Source organism: Polyodon spathula, chromosome 43 (genome assembly GCF_017654505.1).
Source record: "Polyodon spathula isolate WHYD16114869_AA chromosome 43, ASM1765450v1, whole genome shotgun sequence".
Lineage (NCBI taxonomy): Eukaryota > Metazoa > Chordata > Actinopteri > Acipenseriformes > Polyodontidae > Polyodon > Polyodon spathula.
Window position 1 is genome coordinate 3,141,045 of NC_054576.1, and position 24,526 is coordinate 3,165,570.

Here is a 24,526-nt window from a genome sequence, read left to right on the forward strand (position 1 = left end):
CACCCACATTCGCACATTTAATCTCAAGAGGTACAAACGCACACACCATATAAAACTCAAAACGACAGACAAATGCAGATACTGGAAAAACGATGACGACAATTCAGCAAGGTTAGAAAAAGGGGTCTGGAAACCAGGAGGTTCAAATCCCAGAGGGCTCAGTCGTCTGGAACCTCCTTGCCCCCCCCCCCCCCCCCCACCACCACCACCACGCTGGAGGCTCTCTCTTACCAATCGTGGGGGCAGGAGACGTCTCCATCTGTGAGCCCTCTGCCGGCTCCGATGTCATCGCGGCCGCGAGATCACAGTGCAGCTCAGAGAACCGGCCTGCCATCAGCTGTCGCTGTCCCACCGCCGTTTCCAGGGTGACCAGGGCCTCGGGGCCTGTGGGGGTCCCCTCTCCCGAGGGGGGGGCCGTGAGGTAGCCCTCCGAGCCTCGGGGGGTGTCCAGGGAGGAGGAGGAGGAGACCAGCTGGGGTTGATCGCCATCTGGAGGAGGGGAGGAGAAATGACGACAGCAAGGCGAGGAAGAACAGGTTATTAAAAACATATATTATTATTATTATTAAATCACCAAGATTTATTTGATAAATTAAATGAGATTACAAGATGTTAAGCAAGAGGTTTTTATCCAAAGTGATTCAGAGACTAGGAGGGTGAACTCTGCTTCATCAACAGCTGTTGCTGCAGAGTCTCTTCCAATAGGACCTCGAAGGACGGAGCACAAGGAGGTGAAGTGACTCGCTCAGGGTCACAGTGAGTCAGAGGCTGAGCTGGGATTTGAACCTCCTGGATCAACACCCTGGTTATTCTGTCCCAGATTTCAATAGCAAAGGTCCTGCAGCTGGCGCTGTGCTGACCCGCCAGGGAAGGCAGTAGGTTGCATAGTTATCTCCAAAAAAAACGGGGTACAGCATCCCAACCCCGACAACAATACAACTTACTACCTCACCCCCGCAGGCAGGAGAGGAGGGGGGGGGGAGGCTGGCCAGTCATCTCAAACCAGAGTCCTCGTGGTCTTCAGTCTGCACAGGTTCATAACAGTGACTCACTCAGCAGAGCCTTTTATCCAAAGCGACTTACAGAGACTAGAGGGTCACTTCTAATAGGACCTTGTTTGTTTGACGTCTCGTCCGAACGACATTTATGTGGGAGAAAAATAATGTTAACTGTTAGTCTATTTAAGAAATATTAGAAACAAATGATATAACTGTAGCTTAGAGAAATGAAACCGTTTTATCTCTCCCCCCACCCCCCCCTGGATGGGAATCAGACTCCTGTTGCACAGCAGTGTCACCCAGTCCAGGTTTTACTAGCAGCTTGATCAGCCACAGCGTGCTCAGGTGTGTCTTATTATTAAACTCCTAGTGAAAGCAGGACTGGATCACACCGCTGTGCAGCGGGAGTCTGATTATTAAACTCCTAGTGAAAGCAGGACTGGATCACACTGCTGTGCAGCAGGAGTCTGATTATTAAACTCCTAGTGAAAGCAGGACTGGATCACACCGCTGTGCAGCGGGAGTCTGATTATTAAACTCCTAGTGAAAGCAGGACTGGATCACACTGCTGTGCAGCGGGAGTCTGATTATTAAACTCCTAGTGAAAGCAAGACTGGATCACACCGCTGTGCAGCGGGAGTCCTAATTTCCCCCCTTCCTAGATGTATATCTGGAATGGTTTCTTCTCCTTGGCACAGTGAAGGCAGGGAGGTCTCCTCATGCTGCCAGTCTCTCTGGATAGCTGCCCCCGTTGCTTGGCTGCACTGTGAGAAAGACAGTGGACTGTATAGTTATCTCCCAGATCGGGTATGACCCCAAAAACTATACAATCTACTACCTCACCCCACAGCGCGCTGGGCCGGGCAGGGCGGGGCAGTCCTGGGCACTCTGAGGGAAAAGCATTCAGGCTCCAGACACAGCCCCACAATCCTGCTCAGTCTGACTCTACACTATTAATCTCTTCTTGGTGTCTGTGTTAGTTAATTACATCCTGATGACTCCAGCACCATCTTCTCCTCACCGCCTCAATGCAAAGTGGAGAATGAATCTCTCACGACTGGGACGTACCTGCTTGAGACTGACCTGCAGTCTCCACAGTCCTGGATCCAGGAGTCTGAATAAACACACAAACCAGAACAAGCATGTGAGATCAAGGCTGAGAATCAGACAGTTAAAAAAAAAAAAACGAGTTTAAAATGAAAAATTTATTTGGTACTTAACTGATTTCAATTTGTATCAAGCAGCATAATGTAGATCCCTTGCCCCCTTCTCCCCTGCATGCTCTCCTCCTCCTCCCTTCTCCCCCTGCATGCTCTCCTCCCCTCTCACCTGCATGCTCTCCTCCTTCTCCTCGGCTCTGCTCTTCTCGTTCTGCTTTGCCTCTTCCTCCTCAGTCAGCTGCTTCCTCCTCTTCTCTCTGCGTTCCTCCAGCTCTTCGTCTCTCAGTCTCTCCAGATGCTGCACGATCGGGATCTTCACCACTGAGGAAGGAGCAACGCCTTTCAATATTATATATATAATATATATATATATATATATATATATATATATATATATATATATATATATATATATATAAAAAAAAAAAACCAGCGCCGCGTCCGCGCTCGTTTTCATTCAAACCCTGCTCTCGATTGCTTCACTCGACCCTGAACTCGGATTTCAAGTGACATGAAAATGTTAAGAGTTAACGTTCAAAAAGGCAGCTGAAAACAATTGGAAATGAAGGAAAGTATTAGTTCTGGGTTGAGTTATTCATTTTTTTACCCTGCGTTTCTCCCAGTTTGAAATGTCCAGTTGTTATTTAAGCTCGGCTCACTGCTACCGCCCCCCGTGCTGACTCAGGGCTGGGGGGGGGGGGGACGAACGCCCCCTGTCCTCCGAAGCGTGTGCCAACAGCCGGCCGCTTCGTTACACTCTGCAGCCGCCCAGAGCTACAGCGTCGGAGGACAACGCAGCCCTGGGCAGCTTACAGGCTATAGATCCTTTACTGGATGCGCCACACAGAAGCCTCTATCAGCACGTTATCCTTGTAATAAATTCAAGATCGTTCTTGTTGCTGTATCACGCAAAGCTGGCTTGATTAAGAGAGGAGGCTCCCCTGTTCCTCTTCACAGAACGGACTCTATAAAGCACACGAAGGTCTCGTTCACTTTACCTGCCACGCAGTCGTGCACGCTCTCTGCATCTAGAACCTTACACTCGTCAGTCCAGCGGGTCAGAGCCGTGGGGATACTGGACAGGGTGCCTGTGAGAGAGAGAGAGAGACAAACAGCAAAGATTTATCATGGGTTACATTAAGCCATTATCGAAAAGAGCTTGTAAAACACAGCCAGATTGAGATAAAAAAAAAATATATATACACAAACACAACAGATCTTTTATGTAACATCATGTAATGACCCCCCCCGTATTTGAACCCGCGTGGTACCGGCCTGCGCCCCCGGGGCGCTCTGCTCGTGGAAGAAGTCGTCCAGCAGCTCGTCGTCCGATCGGGCGATGATGTGAACGTCATCGTTCCCGACCAGCAGGCGAGCGCGACCGCGGGACTGCAGGGGAAGAGAGCTGGAGAGCTGCAGGATGTCAGCAGCAGCAGAGGGGCCCAGCAACCTGGAGAGAGAGAGATAGAGGGTTACTATAGAGACAGACTGCAGGGGAAGAGAGCTGGACAGCTGCAGGATATCAGCAGAGGGGCTCAGCAACCTGGAGAGAGAGAGAGGAAGAGAAGGGGTACAGAGACACGCAGACTGCAGCCTCTCCTCCTCACCTCTGCAGTATGAGCGGAGGGTTGGGCTGCCTGTTCCCTGGGTAGTGCACGTGGATGGTGTGGCTCATATTGGTGGTGAGCTGTCGAAGGGTCCGCTGGCTCCGGCCCATGCCCTGGGCTAGCCGGGTGGTGGAGCTGCCCGCCCCCAGGGACAGGGCGCCGTGGTCAGCGTGGCGCACCATCAGGGGGTGAGTGCTGGGGATGTTACCAGGGGAGGGGGGCATATCTGCTGCAGAGAGAGAGAGAGAGAGAGAGAGAGAGAGAGAGGGCAGAGGGGGTAAGAAAGGGGAGACGATCAAACACTGATCAAAAGAACTAATTCAAGAGTGGTCTTGTACAGAGAAACTCGGGTCAGACTAGGATTAGGAGACTACTACTGTCTCACGCAGTCTAGGGGAGTCTCAGAGACTGGGATCAGTCTGTATTCGATTATATAAATGGCCGTCTGTGTCGAGTCAGTATTAGACTGTGCTGAGAAGTCTCGTCTCGGGCTAGGCTGTGATAAGCCCCGTCTCCCGTCTCGGGCTGGGCTGTGATAAGCCCCGTCTCCCGTCTCGGGCTGGGCTGTGATAAGCCCCGTCTCCCGTCTCGGGCTGGGCTGTGATAAGCCCCGTCTCCCGTCTCGGGCTGGGCTGTGATAAGCCCCGTCTCCCGTCTCGGGCTGGGCTGTGATAAGCCCCGTCTCCCGTCTCGGGCTGGGCTGTGATAAGCCCCGTCTCCCGTCTCGGGCTGGGCTGTGATAAGCCCCGTCTCCCGTCTCGGGCTGGGCTGTGATAAGCCCCGTCTCCCGTCTCGGGCTGGGCTGTGATAAGCCCCGTCTCCCGTCTCGGGCTGGGCTGTGATAAGCCCCGTCTCCCGTCTCGGGCTGGGCTGTGATAAGCCCCGTCTCCCGTCTCGGGCTGGGCTGTGATAAGCCCCGTCTCCCGTCTCGGGCTGGGCTGTGATAAGCCCCGTCTCCCGTCTCGGGCTGGGCTGTGATAAGCCCCGTCTCCCGTCTCGGGCTGGGCTGTGATAAGCCCCGTCTCCCGTCTCGGGCTGGGCTGTGATAAGCCCCGTCTCCCGTCTCAGTTGTGTATACAGACTCACTGGCTGTAGAGAACATGTTGTCGAACTCAATGATGAGATCGTCCTCCCTGTCGAATCTCTCGAAGCGGATGTGCGGAGCGGCGTTGATGTCGGGGTAATCTTCATCCAGCTCCATCTCCGAGCCATCATCATCATCATCATCCTCCTCGTCACCTTCCTCTCCCTCCTCGTCATCCTGACACACAGACACACACACAGTCACTCCCAAAACTACTACTATAAAAAAATCACATTTTTCTACATCATTAAAATGTCAAAGGCGCATCGTGGAGACCTGGTCATCCTCTTCTTCCTCGTCCTCCTCCTCCTCCTCCTCTTCCTCGTCCTGGCTGTCTTCGTCCTCGTTGCTGCCGCTGCTATCCTCCTCCTGGGTGTGCTCCTCATCCTCTGGGTCCAGGATATTCATCGAATCTGTGTGGGCAGGGGAACCAGAGCCTCAGGAAACACACTCAGGGCAAGCAAACGGTTCAGGAGCCATGGCACACATAGCTGGGGGTCCGCGTCCTCACCTTCCTGGTTAGCCTGCAGCGTGGAGCTCTGGCAAAGGCTGGAGGGCGTCTCATCCATCAACACGTCCTCCTGAGACTCGTCTTCCCCGCTGCGTCCAACTGAGAGGGACAGGGTGGCATTGTGAGACACATACCGACACTGCAACAGATACCTACATACCCTACACAGAGACACTTGCACTACAAGAGCTCGAGACACACACACTGGAGGAGCGCACTTCACATTGCATCACTATCAGAGTCTGAATACTATAAAGACATTTCAGAGGACTGGATCTCATCAATATCAGGGTCTAGCGCTGTATATTATAAAGACATTTCAGAGGGCTGGGTCTCATCAATATCAGGGTCTAGCGCTGTATATTATAAAGACATTTCAGAGGGCTGGGTCTCATCAATATCAGGGTCTAGCGCTGTATATTATAAAGACATTTCAGAGGGCTGTGTCTCATCAATATCAGGGTCTAGCGCTGTATATTATAAAGACATTTCAGAGGGCTGGATCTCATCAATATCAGGGTCTAGCGCTGTATATTATAAAGACATTTCAGAGGGCTGTGTCTCATCAATATCAGGGTCTAGTGCTGTATATTATAAAGACATTTCAGAGGGCTGGATCTCATCAATATCAGGGTCTAGTGCTGTATATTATAAAGACATTTCAGAGGGCTGTGTCTCATCAATATCAGGGTCTAGCGCTGTATATTATAAAGACATTTCAGAGGGCTGGATCTCATCAATATCAGGGTCTAGTGCTGTATATTATAAAGACATTTCAGAGGGCTGGATCTCATCAATATCAGGGTCTAGTGCTGTATATTATAAAGACATTTCAGAGGGCTGGATCTCATCAATATCAGGGTCTAGCGCTGTATATTATAAAGACATTTCAGAGGGCTGTGTCTCATCAATATCAGGGTCTAGCGCTGTATATTATAAAGACATTTCAGAGGGCTGTGTCTCATCAATATCAGGGTCTAGCGCTGTATATTATAAAGACATTTCAGAGGGCTGGATCTCATCAATATCAGGGTCTAGTGCTGTATATTATAAAGACATTTCAGAGGGCTGGATCTCATCAATATCAGGGTCTAGTGCTGTATATTATAAAGACATTTCAGAGGGCTGGATCTCATCAATATCAGGGTCTAGTGCTGTATATTATAAAGACATTTCAGAGGGCTGTGTCTCATCAATATCAGGGTCTAGTGCTGTATATTATAAAGACATTTCAGAGGGCTGTGTCTCATCAATATCAGGGTCTAGCGCTGTATATTATAAAGACATTTCAGAGGGCTGTGTCTCATCAATATCAGGGTCTAGCGCTGTATATTATAAAGACATTTCAGAGGGCTGTGTCTCATCAATATCAGGGTCTAGCGCTGTATATTATAAAGACATTTCAGAGGGCTGGATCTCATCAATATCAGGGTCTAGCGCTGTATATTATAAAGACATTTCAGAGGGCTGGATCTCATCAATATCAGGGTCTAGCGCTGTATATTATAAAGACATTTCAGAGGGCTGGATCTCATCAATATCAGGGTCTAGCGCTGTATATTATAAAGACATTTCAGAGGGCTGGATCTCATCAATATCAGGGTCTGGTTCTGTATATTATAAAGACATTTCAGGGGGCTGTGTCTCATCACTATCAGGGTCTCGCCTATGATGGTGCTGTTGACTGTTCCTCCGTCTCTCTCCAGTAGTTCATCGATCAGGTCCACTAGTTCATTCTCTACCTGTAGAGGGACAGAGTCATACACTGTACCAGCGATACATTAACACAGCATCACATTACAAATCCACAGTAATGAATAATACCTCCAAATAAAAATCTATATATCATTTTTTTTTTTTTTGCGAGCGAGGGAGTGTGCTGACCTGCATCTCCTGTGCATTCAGCACCTCGGGCTGTCCCGCGATCACCACGCTGTCCCCCTCCGTCTCTCCGTCCATGAGGTCGGCGTCCGTGCCGGGGGGTGGGGCAGAGCGCTCCCCGAGGACCCCCATCTCTCCGGGGTCTCCTGTGAGACAGTGCAGGGGTTAGGCAGGACCACAGTCCGACGCGGCTTCCATTTCTTTCTTTCCTGAAACCAGGAAAGACCCCTTCAAACCATTCAAATCAAGACTGTGCTGTACTTACCCTGGTCCTGTGCGGTGCTGTTCTGGTCCCGGGCTGTCCCGTGCTGGTCCTGCCCATTCTTGATCTTGCTCGATGCACTCCTGCTGCCGAACAGGCCGCTGGGCTGGTTCACGATTCGGGACAGGGTCTCCAGAGGCTTCAGGGCAGCGTTCACGGTGTTAGCCATGCTGGGACTGGCAGAGAGGGGGCATTAGCACACAGGACACCAGAGACCAGACATACACCCTGCTGTCATTCTACGCAGACTGAGAAATGAGAGGGACGTTGGCCAGAGTGTGACCATAACCAATTTCGATCAGCCCCCAGTGTGTCTAGCTAACAAGCTCAGGTGTGTCTGATTATTAAACTCCTAGTGAAAGCAGGACTGGATCACACCGCTGCGCAGCGGGAGTCTGATTATTAAACTCCTAGTGAAAGCAGGACTGGATCACACCGCTGTGCAGCGGGAGTCTGATTATTAAACTCCTAGTGAAAGCAGGACTGGATCACACTGCTGTGCAGCGGGAGTCTGATTATTAAACTCCTAGTGAAAGCAGGACTGGATCACACCGCTGTGCAGCGGGAGTCTGATTATTAAACTCCTAGTGAAAGCAGGACTGGATCACACCGCTGTGCAGCGGGAGTCTGATTATTAAACTCCTAGTGAAAGCAGGACCGGATCACACCGCTGTGCAGCGGGAGTGTGATTATTAAACTCCTAGTGAAAGCAGGACCGGATCACGCCGCTCGCGATCTGCGCCGCGTGCTCTGTGCCTCTACCTGGACAGATCCAGGCTGTGTGGCACTCTGGCCAGGTCGTTGACCAGCCCTTTCTTGAGGAACAGTCGGATGATGCTGTTCATGCCGTTGTGCTGGGTCTTGGTGGCCGCAGTGCTGTAGAAGCTGGAGGTGGAGGGGCAGGACTCCATAATGGTGCTTATGATGCACATCACTGCCTGCAACCTGGAGAGAGAGAGAGGAGATAAGAACCAAAGGTTTTGCATCACCCTCCTACACAGAATGAACTGATTGTGCTTCATGAAGTGGAATGAAAGCTGCTGAATAAGGTTCACATATTGAAGTGCACACCAGCGCTCTGCAGCTCTCCCTCACACACGGTGATCAGGCAGCAGGTTTCCCACACTGATGCTACTGGAGCGGGTCACCGATGGCGTGGATTTGGTAGTTTTTGACACACTGGGAGGGTTTACCTGCCGTGTTTCTCCGTGCTCTCGGACATGGCCAGCGCCCGGCTCAGCGCTGCCTTCACCTCGTTCACCAGGGCAACCTGGGCGTCGGTGCCTGTCCCCGCGGCCGCCAGGCTGGCCAGGAAGAGCCGCGCCAGGGCAGGGGTGTCCTTATCCTCCGCACTCTGAGTGTGGGGCAGGAGGTGATCCAGAACGAAAGCCAGCACACTGCAGTCCTGGAGAGAGAGAGAGAGGACAGTGAGGAGGGAGAGAGGACAGTGAGGAGAGAGAGGAGAGATTAACACTCACTCAGGGGTATGCGACAGGGAATATAAATCGCCTCGAATGATGCTCTCCTAATGAATACATTAAGGTGTGTTCACCTCTTTGATGAGCTCAGACTGGCCCGCGGTGTAGGAGTAGCCCGTGATGAGGGAGGCGATGCCCATGTAGGACCTCACCAGCTCTGCCAGCAGCCTCAGGATGGTGGAGGTGGGCATCAGGGGCTTGCTGCCCTTGGACTTGAGCTTGGAGTCTTCCTTCTCCTTCTCCTTCTTCCCATCACGGGGCTCCTCGGGGGTGGAGGCTGGACAGAGGAAACAAAAAAAAAAAGTCAAGCTGAGAAACGCTTGATCGGCAGGATTAACCCATCCCTGCATGTCGCTCGTTAAAACACTGGTCTCCACTAAAACAATAAATAAATAAAGCTATTTAGTTTACATTACCAAGGAGAGGGGAGGGGAGGAGAGATGGAGGGGGGAGGGGAGATGAGATGGAGGGGAGAAGAGAGGAGAGAGCTCACCTTCTCCCTGCGGCGTTCCTGACTGTGATGATTCGGCTGCACTGCCGTCCGCCGCGAACACCTGAGCCTGGAGGAGGAGGAGGAGGAACATATAGACAGTCAACATCACACACAGTGACACAGGAAACAACCCGAGACAGACAGGAAACATCACACACACCCATCACACACAGACAGACAGTCAACATCTCACACAGAGAGACAGGAAACAACCCGAGACACACAGAGAGACAGACAGGAAACATCACACACACCCAGAGACAGGAAACATCACACACACCCATCACACACAGACAGACAGTCAACATCTCACACAGAGAGACAGGAAACAACCCGAGACACACAGAGAGACAGACAGGAAACATCACACACAGACAGACACTCAACATCACACACACACAGACACAGGAAACGACCCGAGACACACACACACAGACAGTGTCAGCGTGGCTCTCACATTGAGGGTGAATCCAGTCTGCGAGTCGAAGTCGCTGCCCTGCCTGGTCAGCCTGTACTGCTGATACACGTCGTCTCCCACGTCCTGCAGGATCTGACACAGGTCCTGGCTGCCAGCCACCGTCACCATGCGAGTCTCGGAGCGCTCAGCTGCACAGAGAGAGAGAGAGGAAAGAGAAAAGGGTCAGCACCAGAATGACTGAAGAAACAAAGTTTAAATGAGCAAACGTTTAGTCACACAAGAACAGACTCGTCACAAGCCTGTCTCTCTATTCTCGCATCTCTGCAGTCTCACCATCACCCTACTGCATCAAGACAGCCCTCCCCTCCCCTCTCTCACCCTCCTCTGGAGCGTGGTATGCTGCCAGTGCGTTCAGCATGTCGTAGATGACCTCTTTGATGGGCTCGGGGATGCTGGGCAGAGGGGACGGTTTCAGGGGGGTGGTCTTCACCAGCTGCACTGCGTTCGGACCCTTGATACGCAGGTTCTCAAACTCGTCATCCGAGGCTGTGTGAGAGAGAGAGAGAGAAGGCACCATCAGCAACGCAGGAGTTACATAAACAGCACCCGCCCCAGCCCCCCCCACTCTCCTTATCCTTCGCCCCCCTCACCGGTGCCCCTGGGTACAGTCAGTGCGATGCAGATGCCCTCCCCTCCCCTCTCACCGGTGCCCCTGGGTGCAGGCAGTGGAATACAGATCCCCTCCCCTCTCACTGGTGCCCCTGGGTGCAGGCAGTGCGATGCAGATGCCCTCCCCTCCCCTCTCACCGGTGCCCCTGGGTGCAGGCAGTGGAATACAGATGCCCTACCCTCTCACTGGTGCCCCTGGGTGCAGGCAGTGCGATGCAGATGCCCTCCCCTCCCCTCTCACCGGTGCCCATGCCCCTGGGTGCAGGCAGTGCGATGCAGATGCCCCCCCCTCCCCTCTCACCGGTGCCCATGCCCCTGGGTGCTGGCAGTGCGATGCAGATGCCCTCCCCTCCCCTCTCACCGGTGCCTGTGCCCCTGGGTGCTGGCAGTGCGATGCGGATGCAGTTTGTCGCTGCCTCAGTGAAGCAGTCAGGGTCCCTGCAGGCCGCAGGCCCCAGCACTCTCAGGATGTAGTTGATCTCTCTGGAGCCCAGGCTCCCCGAAACCACCCCCGACGTGGTGCTGCCCGCCCCGCTTGTCACGGCGGAGCGAACCACCTGGGCAGAGAAACGGGGGGGGGGGGGAAGCATTAGACAATGTTAACATACTGAATTACACACCCAGTGCTTTGTAGATTTTCCTGATACTTCAGGAATTTTTTTTATTTTATTCTTTTTAAAAAAGGTGGCATTTCAAATTCTAACATGAAACACTGTAACGGTTTCCAGTAGATGGTTCGCTAACTGCAGCCCCCACCCCTTCTCCACGGTGTGCCTCAGCGTGGCCGGTCCCTAGATGAACTGCAGTGTATTACACAGCCCTCTCCTCTATACACCACAGTGTGTGTGCGAGAGCTGCGTCTTGCACGGCTCCCCTCACCTTCTCCATGGTGTGCCTCAGCGTGGCCGGGTCCTCAATTATGTGTCTGAACAGCAGGGTGACGAGGGGAGTGAAGCCGTTGAACCCGGAGCTCTGCGCCAGCCCCAGGATCATGCGGGGGGTGCGCAGCTCGGCGAACATCATGGCGTACTGGTGGGTGCGCGTGAGCCGCAGGCAGAGCCGCAGCGTGGCGTGCAGCGTGTCGGGGTCCACGGGCACGCTGATCATGCTGACGCAGGCGCGGATCAGCAGCGTGGTCATGTCCTCCGACAGCCCCTGGATCACCGTGGGGGCGGGCGTCTCCACGGGGGCTGCTGGTGGCACGGAGGAGGCTGGCTCTTTGTTCTGATCACTGTCCTTCGCTGCAGAGCTGCCCGAAGCACTCATCTCTGTGACAGTGGCCACGTCTACAATACAAATCATCATCATCCAGGTGATAGAATAAAGACTTCTAAACGCTGATTAATTATCTGTCTCTGTGTGTGTGTCGTACCCGGCCCTGCTTTCTCTCCGCTCTTCTCTTGCTCGCTCTCCTTGCTCTCCTCCAGGGGGTTCTCCAGCTCCTGGGCGCTCCCGTTCTTGGAGTTCTTTCCCAGCTGGGGAAGGAGCTGCACAGTCAGCATCACAGGCCGTCGGTTCCCAGTCTCCTCGTTCACCTGCCGAGTGAGGGAGAGAGGGGGGAGAAAAGAGAAAGAGGGGAGGAGAGAGCAGGGAGAGAGAGGGAAGGGGGAGGAGAGAGAGAAGGGGAGGAGAGAGCAGGGAGAGAGAGAGAATGTCAAACACTTGTTCTGCAATTGTAATTATGGCAGCTGAACAAAACTCCAGTGCACCTGTGAGACGCAGACAGCGCTGCTGTCTCCGAGGCCCCTGTGGGAGTCTCACCTGCACCATGGTGTTGAACTGCACGGTGTAGCGGCGCCGGCCCGCTGTGAACCTCGCGCTGCTCTCCCCACAGCGCCAGGCCGCGTCGATGGTCCCGTTGTTGCCGGCGCTGTAGCTGCACCAGCGGCCCGAGCGGTCATCAAACCAGCGCCAGTTATTACCGTTGGGCTGGAGGTACTGCAGAGAGCGGGGGGGGGGGGTCAGCATTGAGGCGGGTTTCATTTACTGTAAAGAGGGCTACAGGAACCTCCACTCCACAAATCTGATCAGCATAACACAACTTCTTCACAAAATATTCACTGCAATCATCCTAACAGTACACAGCAAAGAACTGCTTCTGGTGATGTGGTCCTCACCCCCTCACCCCACCCCCCGTGATCTCTCGCCGATCCCCAGTTTCTGAGCCTCCTAGACCCCCTTACTTTGTTCATCTGTGCCCTCCTCTTCGAAGACACGGCAGTTTTCTCATAGAAATCAATGAGGAGCAGGACTGGGGTGATCCACCTAAAACACAAGGGCAGAAACCAGCTCAGCCTTCCTAGCAGAGCACTGGAGCACTCCGCCACAGAGCAGGACAAAAACCGAGCAGGCAAAACACAAGACTCCTACTGCGCGGCCTTCCTAGCAGAGCACTGGAGCACTCCGCCACAGAGCAGGACAAAAACCGAGCAGGCAAAACACAAGACTCCTACTGCGCGGCCTTCCTAGCAGAGCACTGGAGCACTCCGCCACAGAGCAGGACAAAAACCGAGCAGGCAAAACACAAGACTCCTACTGCGCGGCCTTCCTAGCAGAGCACTGGAGCACTCCGCCACAGAGCAGGACAAAAACCGAGCAGGCAAAATAAAGAAAAGGCGATTAAAGAAAAGGGGTCTTGATACCAGGCGATTCGGATCATGGCTCAGCCACTGTGTGTGTGTTTGGGACCCCGAGCAAGTCACTGAACCTCCTCGTGCTCCTCCCTTGGGGTGAGACAAACGCGGTCCTATTGGAAGCGACTCTGCAGCAGCAGCAGCAGTTGTTGATGACGCAGAGTTCACCCTCCTAATCTCTGTGGATAAAAGCCTCTGCTGAATTGACAATTCTCTCCCGACACTCACTTGGGAGTCTGCACCTCCTTCTGCTCTTTGGCAGCTTGCAGGCAGGGCTGTACCACTTCCAGAAGCTTGATCAGGACATCGAGGACCCCGCTGCTCTCCACGACGCGGGCACACGAGAGACGCAGCTCCTGAAACAGAGCGCGAGCAAACCAGCGAGAGAGAGAGAGCGCGGGAGAGAGAGAGAGACAGCGAGAGAGAGACAGAGGGGAGGTGAGCCGGGGCACAGGGCTAACAAAACAAATCACAATAAAACAAATGGCATTCAAATTAAAAAGCATGCCTCAACCAAAATATTAATAATAATAATAACCACGCAAAGAAAGGAACGTCCTGAAAGTCACATACCGCCTCATTCCTCACCTCGAACAGCAAGGTCAGCAGCAGGATTCTCGTGGCCAGGCTGGAGGCCTGTGGCAGCGTGGCCATCTGGCTGGTCCATTCCGACACTGTCTTGGTGTCGCTAGTGGTGAGGGGCAGGGCGGCTTTGATCAGCACGTCCGCTGCCTCCCAAACCTGGCAGGGGGGGGGGGAGCGAGAGAGGGGGGGTGAGAGTAAGAGCGATGAGATAGTGTACACTGGTATTGCACTGTGGTGTAGCAGTCTGTGCTGTATTGTACAGTACTGTATAGTCTAGTACAGTCACCCTGTACTCCAGCCCGTTCCTCTTGACCGCGGTCATGATGAGGTCACACACCTCCTCTCTCTCATTACAGCGTCCTGTACAGGTCTGTCTCCTCTCACCTGGTTGACCACCTGTCTCAGGATCATCTCCCTGTACTCCAGCCCATTCCTCTTGACCGCGGTCATGATGAGGTCACACACGCGGTACACTGTGTCCGGTAGCTCGTCCAGCAGGGTGAAGCAGCCGGGCAGCATGGTGTCGGTAAAGGAGTGCAGCTCCTCAGCCCCCAGGGGCTCCACGCACTGGAACTTCTCCAGGCAGCGCGCCTCGTCCTCCTCCTGCTTCTCACGGGCTCTCCGCTCCTCCTCCTCCTGACGACGGGACGCGTCCTGGGGGGGGGGGCGAGAAAGAGAGAGAAGAGAAAAGGGGGCAATGGTAAGTCAAGTCAAGAGAGTCTAATCAGCTAAAATCAATCCACCATGAGTCACAATTTACACAGGAGGTGCCAAGGTTAACTACGAGTTACAAGGACAGATTCATTTCACAATTGATTTTGGATTGCTCGATTACAAACTGACCCCAGGCCTGCCCTGAGCCCCCTCTCCCACAGTAAAAGGGGTCCCTGTCTCACTGGAGGGGGACCCTGAATTTACCTCGGGAGAGTCAGACTGCTGCTCCATGGACATGTCCTCACCCAGAGACATGGCTATAGCTCTCATCATCTGGTCCTCTTCGGACAAACTCAGGTCCTGGAGAGAATAATAATAATAATAATAATAATAATAATCAATTTTAATTTTGAATTGAGAGAACGATCAATTGTATTAATGATAAGACTGGATAACATTTAATAATAGAGTAAATATTTCAAAGCAGCTCCGCTGTGGTATTATATCATAAATCTATACATATACATATATATTTTTTAAATTAGATTTATTCTGAATTGCTGTAATAACACTAGCATTACAATAACGTCATCAAGCATTAATGTCATGATGATTGCAGCAGGCTCGGTCTGGGATAGGAGCCTCAGGAGACCAACTACACCGTTGCTTCCTCCTCCCCACAGACACAAACTAGTCTCAGGGTCTCTTTCAGTGTGCCATGCAGAGCAGCCAATCCCCTCCCTCTGGGTCTCTTACCTCCTGCTGGCGCTGCCTGTCCCCCTGAATGTGAAAGACACAAGGATCCACAGTAAAGATCATACAGCATGATGATCCAGCACAGTGTGTGTGTGTGATTGAGACACGGTCCCTTACTTGCACAAGGCAGTTTAAAGGGGCAGCGTTATGACTGTGTGTGCAATTGACAGACGGTCCCTTACCCTCGCTACTGCTCCCAGTAAAGGCGGTGGGTGTGTCAGCAGGTACTCTGTCGCTTGCTCCATGGTGCTGGTGTTCAGGAGAGATTCCATGGCGTGCTCCCGGGAGAATCCCATGTCCATGAGCTGAAACAACCACAAGGGAGAAAGGACGAGTCCAGGGTTTCACAGCTAAGTCTGTGGTGCGTTTGTTCGTCTCAGCCACTAGTGCATCAATGTACTGTACTGTGCTGCATAGCTGAATACAGCAGAGGCTAGCAGATCAGAGGTCACATCCCCCTTGCACAGCCCCAGTTATTTGTGCATTGCATTAGTGCAGTGTGTAGCTGCTGGGGCTGGTTGACCAGGGGCTCCCCTCCCTCCCCTCCCAGTCACTGCTGTAGTGTGATGTGCAGCAGTGGGTTTCCCCTGTAGTGTGTACCTGCTGGAGCTGGGGCTGGTTGACCAGGGGCTCCCTCCTCGGTGCGGCCCCCTCCTCCGGTGCCGCTCCCCCTTCCTCGTCGCCGGGCCCCCGGGTCCCCTCCTCCTCTTTGGCCAGGCGCTCCCGGATCAGCGGCTCTCCTCTCAGGATGTGGCACAGGATGGCCAGCATGGACTCGGCCATGCGCCCCCCGTACACCTTGAGAGGCTTGCGGTTCCACAGGTTTCTGATGCAGTCGAACGAAGCCTGGGCAGGCAAACAACGGAGTCACACAACTACACAACTACACCAGAGAATCGCACGAGCAGGGCTGGGGGCAGCGCCCGTTTCTAAAAATCAATTCCAATTAATTTAATCCATTCCATCACATCACCAATCAGAGCGAGCGATTTCTCAAACCACTAGGAGACTGAAATCGGGAATCGATTTTAACAAGGTGTTCGAGGGGCGAAGCGGCTCGAGAAGGTCCCGGCCGCGCAGCGCTCACCTTCTGCGTGACGACGAGGAAACGCAGGGCGCTGAACTGGGGCTGGTTGGGGCCCCCTCCGGGGAGCTTGGCAGGGAGACAGTGGGGAGACTCCAGCACAGTCGTAGGGTTCACCATCTTCTCAACCAGCATGAGCCAGGCGTCCAGGAACTCTCCTGTACCGTCCGGGAGATCAGAGTGCTCCAGCCCCTCGGAGACTGGCACCTTCCCACCCATCGACAGAGCCCAGTTAAAGGTCCTGAGAGAGGGGGAGAAGAGAGAGAGAGAGAGGTAAAGAGAAGAAGTGAGAGAGGGGGGAGAGAAGAGAAAGAGAAAGTGATGAGCAAGAGGGAAAGAGAGAAGAGAGAGCGAGCAAGAGGAGGAAGGGAGAGGTGAAAAGGAAGAGAGGAAAGGTTTTTTTTTTTAACAACGTAGGGATTCTACACAGTTACTAGTACAGACAATTACGCCCCTCACTTAAAATAAAGTCTAGGCAGACACAGGCAGGGTTTTGAGCCCCTCCCTGCCGGGTCAGTTCCTCCTGCGAACGGGGGGCGCGTGACTCACTCAAACAAGGCGTTGTGACCCCCAGAACAGAAGAACTTCTGCAGCATGAGGTGATAGGGGTACTTCCGCTCGTCAAACAGCATGGGGGACGTGAACCCCACCGAGCAGATGAAGAAGGTCAGCCTGGAAAACACGGAAACCACCATCATCATCATCATCGCACTGCAACTGTCTCTCTCTGGTTATGCAGTTACAATGGGAGGCAATGCAGGGCCGGTGCTCAATGACATCGTGTGGGTGTTACTCGGTGTGTCTCTAATGTGTTTGTGTGTGTGTGGGCGTCTCACCTGAATCTCGGGGTGGGCGTGTAGGGGGGAGGCTGCCAGGACAGCCCCTTGGCGAGTAGCTTGGTGAGGGAGGAGGCGGTGGAGCGGGCCGCCAGGGTGGGCGCGGTCGTGGCGCTGGGGGCGTGGTGACTGCGTCGCTGCCTCACGGGGGAGCCCACACACAGCTTCACCAAGAGACCAAAGAGCTCAGCCAGGGAGCGGCCCAGACGAGACGAGGCTGCAGGGAGAGGGGGCAAACACATACACACACACACACAATCACACAAAGCTCACACTGCACAGCAGTGTCACCCAGTCCTGGTTTCCCTGTGTTTATTTCGGACACACTGGGGGCTGATCAAGCTGGAAGTAAAACCAGGACTGGGTGACACTGTTGTCAATGGGAGTGACTTCCTTGCCTGCAGTTCACAATGACAAGTAGCAGCATGTTAGTTCAGGGATTGAAAGAAGACCCTCCCCATTGCATAGCGTTTTCATCCATCCTGGTTTCACCTGAGAGTTTAGTAAGACGCCGAGAGAGACTTCTAGTGGAAACATTTGCATTGAATTGAATTTTCTCAGGTTTCTGTCAATGTGTTCTGCCTGGTCTAGAGGCGGGCTCTGTGCTTACCGGAGAGCAGGGGTTTTATCTGCTTGATTCTAGCAGCCATGGCCGGGGTGAGTTTGGATTTGCTCTTGGGGTCGGCGGCGCTGGGCTCGTCCGTCTCCATGGGGGCCAGAGAATCCCCGTCCAGCCCGATCCCTTCCAGCAGACCCTGGGCAGGGGGCTCCACAGCGCTGGAGGTGCCTGGGACAGCCGTCTCAGACTCACCTTCTAGAGAGGAGGGAGGAGAGAGAACGAGAGGAGAGGAGAGAGAGAGGAGAGAGGTCAGTGTTCCGTTTCCCACGCAACCCTGCAGGCTCCCTCCCGCATTGTAGAGCAAGCTGAACACTTTGAAACTTGGGTGTAACACATTTTTCTACGTTATTCCACTAAAAGCTTCATACAAACAGCAGCTACCAGCCGCACGTCACTGCCAAAAAGACAGGCGGAGTGTGCCGGGGGGCTGAAAGCACTGTGCTGAGCTGCACTGTGCGGTCTCTCCTCACCAGGCTTCCTTGCTCCGGGGGCAGCGACACTGCTGCCGCCCCCTGCTCCCTTCTCCTCTTTGGGGACCAGCTTCTGCATGTCAGCCTGTCCGAACTCACAGCCGGCAGGCAGGCTAGGGAGAGAGAAGCAGGAAACAAAAGCAGCGTCATCACGAGGACCGCTCAACCGCTTCTAACTTAGACGAAGCGCGGTTTTGTTTCTTCAAACTAGAAAATAAATTTTCATACATATTTTTATTTTTTATTTTAAAAACTATATATAAAAACACTTTGTAAAATTACTTTCTATAAACAAACTATCCTTTTTCTAAATCAAACAACTTCTTCTTTCTCACACCCCCCCCCCCCCGCGCCCCCCGCGGGGGCGGGTCAGTCCGTACCTGTTGGGCTGCAGAGCGAAAGCAGCACTGTACTCTCCCACACCAGAGAGCAGTAGAGCTGGCTCAGCTTCATCAGCACACTGAGCCCCAGCGGGGAGCCCCACTGCTTCACAGAGATCGCCCTGATCTCACTCTGCAGACAAAGGGAAGAGAATCAGCACAGGCCGGCGAGCGCCCTCCCCGCCCACCTGGACCCCCGCTGCTTACTCTTAAGGCTTTGACCTGTTCTGGTTTAATACTTCAGACAAGATGTCAAACAAACAAGGTCCCATTGGAAGAGTCTCTGTAAGTCGCTCTGGATAACAGCGTCTGCTGAATGAGTCCGTTAATAACAATAACGACTCCACAGCACTCACCTGTCCTACTCTGCAGGTGTGCACGAACATCACTATGTAGGCGTGGGCGGCAGCGAGCGAGTGCAGCAGGGGCGTGGCCTGGGCCGACAGCGTAGCGTTCGTCACGTTGCCCGCGCTCGCCAGCTCTCTCAGCAGCACCGACCCCCCCGGGGAGTCGATGGGACGGTGAAGGAGCTCCAGAGAGGACAGGATCCCGTCCAGCTGCAGCAAGCTCTCCTGCAGGACCTTCGGCTCGTGAGACAGGGTCTGGGGAGAGGGACAGAGAGAGCGAGAGAGACACAGAGGGAGAGCCAGAGAGAGATTATAGTTAAAAACAACGAGAAAATAGCTAAACACATTTTTGATGGCTGCATCACATCAATATTATGGTCTGTTGTGTACATTTCAGTAACTTATGTTTCACAGAGAATATAACAGTGACTCAAACATCTTTCTCATATATATATACATATTTCTACAGTACAGACAGACTCCATCATAAACCCCATAGCCTCAGTCAATGGGCAGGCGAACACAGAGCCCAGTACGCACCAGTATGGACTTGCACACTCCAGCCACAGCCTGGCAGGCTGCAGAGGTGGGGAAGTCAATGGGAAGGTTGGGCAGCCCCAGGATTGAGACCAGGGGCAGGAGACCTTTCTGTGTGACAAACTCCTGGCAGTGATCATCTGTGGTGTTGTTACTGAGGATCGACTCCACAAACTTCATCTGGGGGAGAGAGGGGGAGAGAGAGCGCACAAGAGTTTACAAGCCAAACTCACCAGGGATTCAGCGTAATTCATTAGAATTGCTGCAGCACAATAGTAATTAAAAAAAACAAAACAAAAACTAATTGCAAATTTCGGCTGGGACTAAGGAACTGAGAACGGAACCCAAGTCTGGTTTGAAGGCGTTCACGATCCCGGCAGGAGCCCGTCCAGTTCCGAGAACGAGGCGACCATGGGCAGCCCCTTCCAGACAGGTCTGACCACTCACCACGTTCAGAATGTAATCCATCAGAGGGATGGGTATCCTCTCCTCTGTTCCCACAACCCTGGAACAAAAAACCAAAGAGCTGAGATCAGACGCAGGAGCGCATTACAGGATCTGAAACGCAAACACGGATCTCAAGAGTAACTGCGTGTTTCTGAGTGTCGGGAGAGCTCCCTCTATGAACTAGCGGAGAACGGATCCCGTTCTCCTGAACTTCTCTGTATGAAAACCGGAGAGGAAGGAGAGAGCGGGGAACGAGAGAGAGGAGCTAGAGAGAGGAGGAGGAGGAGGAGAGAAGAACAAAAACACACACAAGCTACACCCCCAGCAGGGAACTCTGTGAAAGAATTCTAACTAGCAGCGAGAACTCTTCCTTCACGCCAGTTTTGGTTTGGGTTCAAAATCATCCCGGTTCTTTAGAATGAAGAACAAAAAAAACTCAGAAAGGGGGGAGAGACAGAAGAGAGAAAGCAAGCATACAAATGTGAGCACTACATGACGTATCGCCAGCGTAATGGCACGTGTTCTGATGAAGCTCGGTTGATTGCAATTTCAAGCGCACACTCCTCCTCCTCCTCCTCCTCCTCCTCCTCCCTCCTCCTCCTCCCTCCTCCTCCGTACTGACCCCCCCCGTACTCACTGCTGACTGGGCTCGGGCCCCCCCACGGCTGTCGAGAAGTCTGCAGAGACGGGGAGCTCTCCCTCTCGAGAGATCGCTCCTTGGGGGGGCATGACTGCTGACTGGGCTCGGGCCCCCCTTGCTGTGCTGAAGCGTCTGCATGACCTCTCTCCCCTCCCCTCTCCTCTCTCCTCCCCATGCCCCCCCCCCCCCCCGTACTCACTGCTGGCTGGGCTCGGGCTCCCCTTGCTGTGCGGTGCTGAAGCTCTGCACCTCCTCCTCCTCCTCATCCTCGCTCGACGCCTCCTCTGCGGCGTGGTTGGAGCGGGGCGGGGGGACGGTGGCCGTGCCGTCTGCTTTCTGGATGGACGGTTTCTGGCAGATGTACTCCGGAGCGCGGCCCAGGTTACAGATCTCCTCCAGCAACTGGGGGGGGGGGGGAGACTCGTATGAAAAAATACTGGTTCTGTAGTACAGGGTTTCCCAGTCCCGGTCCAAGGGGAGCCCCAAACCCTTTCACTGGACTCTATGAAGCTGAGGGAGTTCATTCTATATAGAGGGGGTGCAATTCAATATGAGAACAAGGGAACATTATTCAGCAGCTTTCACTGGACTCTATGAAGCTGAATCAGTTCATTCTATATAGAGGGGGTGCAATTCAATATGTTAACAAGGGAACATTATTCAGCAGCTTTCACTGGACTCTATGAAGCTGAGGGAGTTCATTCTATATAGAGGGGGTGCAATTCAATATGTTAACAAGGGAACATTATTCAGCAGCTTTCACTGGACTCTATGAAGCTGAGGGAGTTCATTCTATATAGAGGGGGTGCAATTCAATATGTTAACAAGGGAACATTATTCAGCAGCTTTCACTGGACTCTATGAAGCTGAGGGAGTTCATTCTATATAGAGGGGGTGCAATTCAATATGTTAACAAGGGAACATTATTCAGCAGCTTTCACTGGACTCTATGAAGCTGAGGGAGTTCATTCTATATAGAGGGGGTGCAATTCAATATGAGAACAAGGGAACATTATTCAGCAGCTTTCACTGGACTCTATGAAGCTGAATCAGTTCATTCTATATAGAAGGCGATGCAGAACTCTGTCCACAGCTGCCCAGCCCTGCTGCTGTCACCTTGATGATGGCGGTGGTGGCGTCTGTCTTCAAGGTTGGCTGGTGTCTCATGAGCTCGTCCACGGCGCTGCCCAAATTCGAGGCTGTGTCTCCTGCAACACACCAAACACACACACGCGTGTTCTAGACGGGTTCCCAGGTACAGTGCACTGACATATCACAGAAACAGGACAGATGAATTTAGATAGATGGATTGTATATTGGCGTTAGCGTTGTTTGAATAGCAGCGTTGTTGCCTGTGAGAAGCTCATTAACAGAACGCTGCTAATTAGCAGTTCTGATTAAAAAGGGAACAGGGACCGGGAATGTATTCTCTCACCAAGCGGGTCGGAGCTGCGTCTGCGACGCATGGCGGGCAGGTAGTCTGGAGAGAGGAGCACTTTGAAGAGCCGCCCGAAGGGCTGGCACTGCACGAAGGACTGCAGCCCGCGGGCGTTGAGGCACAGGGCACTGAACACGTTGGGCAAGGAGCCGAGGACCTCCCGCGTGGCAGGGACCTGCAGAGAGAGGGACTGTGAGAGAGAGCGTGAGAGAGACAGGGCCACGAGAGGAGGGACAGGGGGGAGACGGGGACTGAGAGAGCTTGACAGAGCCAAGGGCCAAGAGAGCGCAGACAGGGACTGAGAAAGAGGGGGCAAGAGACAAGGAGAGGGACAGAGAGAAAGAGGGAGAGGAGGGACAGAAAGAGAGAGAGAAGGGGAGGGAGACATGAGGCCAGCTCTACTTTGTTAATTCGGTATCATGCCACTGGTATACGATCTTTACAAGAAGACAGTTTTTGATCATTAGAAAGTTAATGAGATCACAGTTACAACTGCAAGGTGGGGGACACGGGCTGGTTTAAAAAGACAGCACAGGCTGAGAGTTAGTGTGACACGAGCCAATGATACAGGAGGGGTTTAATGCTGGTTTATAAACTCACGTCTTTAATGAGAAGCGCATGCAGCATGACGTCTGTGAGTCCGTTGTCCTGCAGGGAGGACAGGAGAGAGGGCTCCTGGAACACGAACACTGTGACCACTTCCGTCGCTGTGAGACAGAGCGAGAGACACAGAGCGAGAGAAAGAGGGGGGAGGAGGGGGAAGAGAGCGCGAAAGAGAGAAACAGGATTAGGAATATAAAGCCTCAGTAATAGCTAGCAGCTGTATAACATTTGCCGAATTTCAAAAGAAAATGAAGGGATGATACAGAGATGAGACCTTTCATCTGAAACTGTTAAGATTTGAATGAGCTTCTTTTCAGGAAGAACATAGAAAACTAATCTAGAGTCTTGCTGAGCCACACCGCCCTGTCAAACCTGGTGAAGTTACACAAACCTCGGCATGCGAAGGCACAATGAATAAAGCCCTGGTGCAACTCACCTAGCAGAAAGAGAGAGGGTCCATAATACTCTGCATTGCTGATGATGTGTTTCAGTGAGGTAGGCAGAGACCCGTCCATTACTGCAGCAGAGAGACACACGCGTGAAACACAGGCACGCAGACACACGCGTGAAACACAGGCACTCAAGCCTGATCGAGATCAGAGCCGTTTACATTTCATTGCCTTTACTTCTCAAACAATAAAACTACTGGAAGACACTGAGAAAGACTACTAGTGGAAATGCTTGCTGTTGAATTTCTGGAGTTTCTTGCAGTGTTTCTCTTGGAGACAGTGTGAAAGGGGTCTAGTGGAAACGCTTGCTGTTGAATTTCTGGAGTTTCTTGCAGTGTTTCTCTTGGAGACAGTGTGAAAGGGGTCTAGTGGAAACGCTTGCTGTTGAATTTCTGGAGTTTCTTGCAGTGTTTCTCTTGGAGACAGTGTGAAAGGGGTCTAGTGGAAACGCTTGCTGTTGAATTTCTGGAGTTTCTTGCAGTGTTTCTCTTGGAGACAGTGTGAAAGGGGTCTCACCGTGTCGGATGCCGTCCGAGAAGGCCGGGTCCTGGATGGCTTTCTTCAGGAAATTCAACATGGATTTGAGCAGAGCAGCTCTCTGAGGGATGCACTGGACTCCTGCACGGGACAAAAACACACAAAATATCAGCAACGTTATGAACACACACAGCGGGGTCAGTAAACACCAGCTACAGTCTGAGGAGTGGGGGTATGTCAGTGTGACGCCGTTTCTAACCTGGCCTCGACTCTCAGCTCTACAGCAAGAGATCAATAGTGCCAGTGTACAGAGAACACGTGCGTGTGTGTGTGTCTCCTCATCTCGGGTGTCTGTGTGTGTGTGTCAGTACCTCTCAGGTGTGCTTACCTGGTCTGGGGGTGAAGCCGAGGCTGGCGCTGGCCTGGTCTCGACTCTCCCCCTCGGCTCTCTGCTCTGTGGAGGTTGAAGGACCAGGGCTGCTCTCCATGGCAACATCAGACACTGGAAACCAAAAACACTGTAGACAACCAACCACACAACAGCGAAGTGCACCCTTTCACCCACCCCTCAACTGACCGAACTGCTGCTGCTGCTGCAGAGACTCTTCCAATAGGACCTCGCTTGCGTGACGTCTCGTCCGAAGGACGGAGCACAAGGAGGTGAAGCGACTTCCCTCAGGATCACATTACATGTACCTTATCTACAGGGATTTCAGTCACCCTTACTTGCAGAAATTAGTTTAAAATTTAGGGGGAGCGACTTGGACTCAGCGATTTTCACTTTGGGGACCAATTCACAACTGCACAGTTCAATTATTCTGCAGCAATACACTGTTCCACGCTGGCACCCAGATAACAAAAGATCATTTAATCTCAGTTGTTGTCATTAAGAGATAAATGCAGGGGTTTTTTTTTTAATTGAATTTCGATAGTGAGACATGCATTCAGGGAGCGGCTTCACTCCAAGTAAAAGCGCTACACAGTGAGAGCTGGCGACAGAGTCGTTCCAC

The 24,526-nt window shown here is 52.8% G+C and overlaps 1 protein-coding gene across 1 annotated transcript in view; it reads right to left on the reverse strand.

The window, feature by feature from the left end:
- Positions 1-24,526, reverse strand: part of LOC121305514 (E3 ubiquitin-protein ligase HUWE1-like) — a 51,501-nt gene that overhangs the window by 18,890 nt on the left and 8,085 nt on the right. Inside the window, exons 15-60 of the mRNA XM_041237159.1 lie at positions 23,905-24,018; positions 23,556-23,657; positions 23,027-23,107; positions 22,588-22,694; positions 21,985-22,162; positions 21,666-21,757; positions 20,749-20,951; positions 19,910-19,967; positions 19,466-19,642; positions 18,935-19,180; positions 18,582-18,711; positions 18,229-18,315; positions 17,720-17,920; positions 17,110-17,326; positions 16,823-16,945; positions 16,277-16,514; positions 15,790-16,035; positions 15,372-15,494; positions 15,190-15,213; positions 14,698-14,793; positions 14,164-14,433; positions 13,783-13,935; positions 13,423-13,550; positions 12,745-12,826; positions 12,323-12,499; positions 11,934-12,096; positions 11,441-11,847; positions 10,923-11,118; positions 10,271-10,438; positions 9,932-10,080; positions 9,475-9,541; positions 9,056-9,258; positions 8,697-8,908; positions 8,266-8,448; positions 7,507-7,679; positions 7,245-7,387; positions 7,027-7,102; positions 5,361-5,459; positions 5,126-5,262; positions 4,852-5,026; positions 3,766-3,994; positions 3,430-3,608; positions 3,157-3,246; positions 2,328-2,479; positions 2,067-2,112; positions 232-489 (exon numbers count right to left, since the gene is read on the reverse strand). Of these exons, the coding sequence (XP_041093093.1) occupies positions 232-489; positions 2,067-2,112; positions 2,328-2,479; positions 3,157-3,246; positions 3,430-3,608; positions 3,766-3,994; positions 4,852-5,026; positions 5,126-5,262; positions 5,361-5,459; positions 7,027-7,102; positions 7,245-7,387; positions 7,507-7,679; positions 8,266-8,448; positions 8,697-8,908; positions 9,056-9,258; positions 9,475-9,541; positions 9,932-10,080; positions 10,271-10,438; positions 10,923-11,118; positions 11,441-11,847; positions 11,934-12,096; positions 12,323-12,499; positions 12,745-12,826; positions 13,423-13,550; positions 13,783-13,935; positions 14,164-14,433; positions 14,698-14,793; positions 15,190-15,213; positions 15,372-15,494; positions 15,790-16,035; positions 16,277-16,514; positions 16,823-16,945; positions 17,110-17,326; positions 17,720-17,920; positions 18,229-18,315; positions 18,582-18,711; positions 18,935-19,180; positions 19,466-19,642; positions 19,910-19,967; positions 20,749-20,951; positions 21,666-21,757; positions 21,985-22,162; positions 22,588-22,694; positions 23,027-23,107; positions 23,556-23,657; positions 23,905-24,018 (7,158 nt within the window). The remainder of the gene's footprint in view (positions 1-231; positions 490-2,066; positions 2,113-2,327; positions 2,480-3,156; positions 3,247-3,429; positions 3,609-3,765; positions 3,995-4,851; positions 5,027-5,125; positions 5,263-5,360; positions 5,460-7,026; positions 7,103-7,244; positions 7,388-7,506; positions 7,680-8,265; positions 8,449-8,696; positions 8,909-9,055; positions 9,259-9,474; positions 9,542-9,931; positions 10,081-10,270; positions 10,439-10,922; positions 11,119-11,440; positions 11,848-11,933; positions 12,097-12,322; positions 12,500-12,744; positions 12,827-13,422; positions 13,551-13,782; positions 13,936-14,163; positions 14,434-14,697; positions 14,794-15,189; positions 15,214-15,371; positions 15,495-15,789; positions 16,036-16,276; positions 16,515-16,822; positions 16,946-17,109; positions 17,327-17,719; positions 17,921-18,228; positions 18,316-18,581; positions 18,712-18,934; positions 19,181-19,465; positions 19,643-19,909; positions 19,968-20,748; positions 20,952-21,665; positions 21,758-21,984; positions 22,163-22,587; positions 22,695-23,026; positions 23,108-23,555; positions 23,658-23,904; positions 24,019-24,526) is intronic.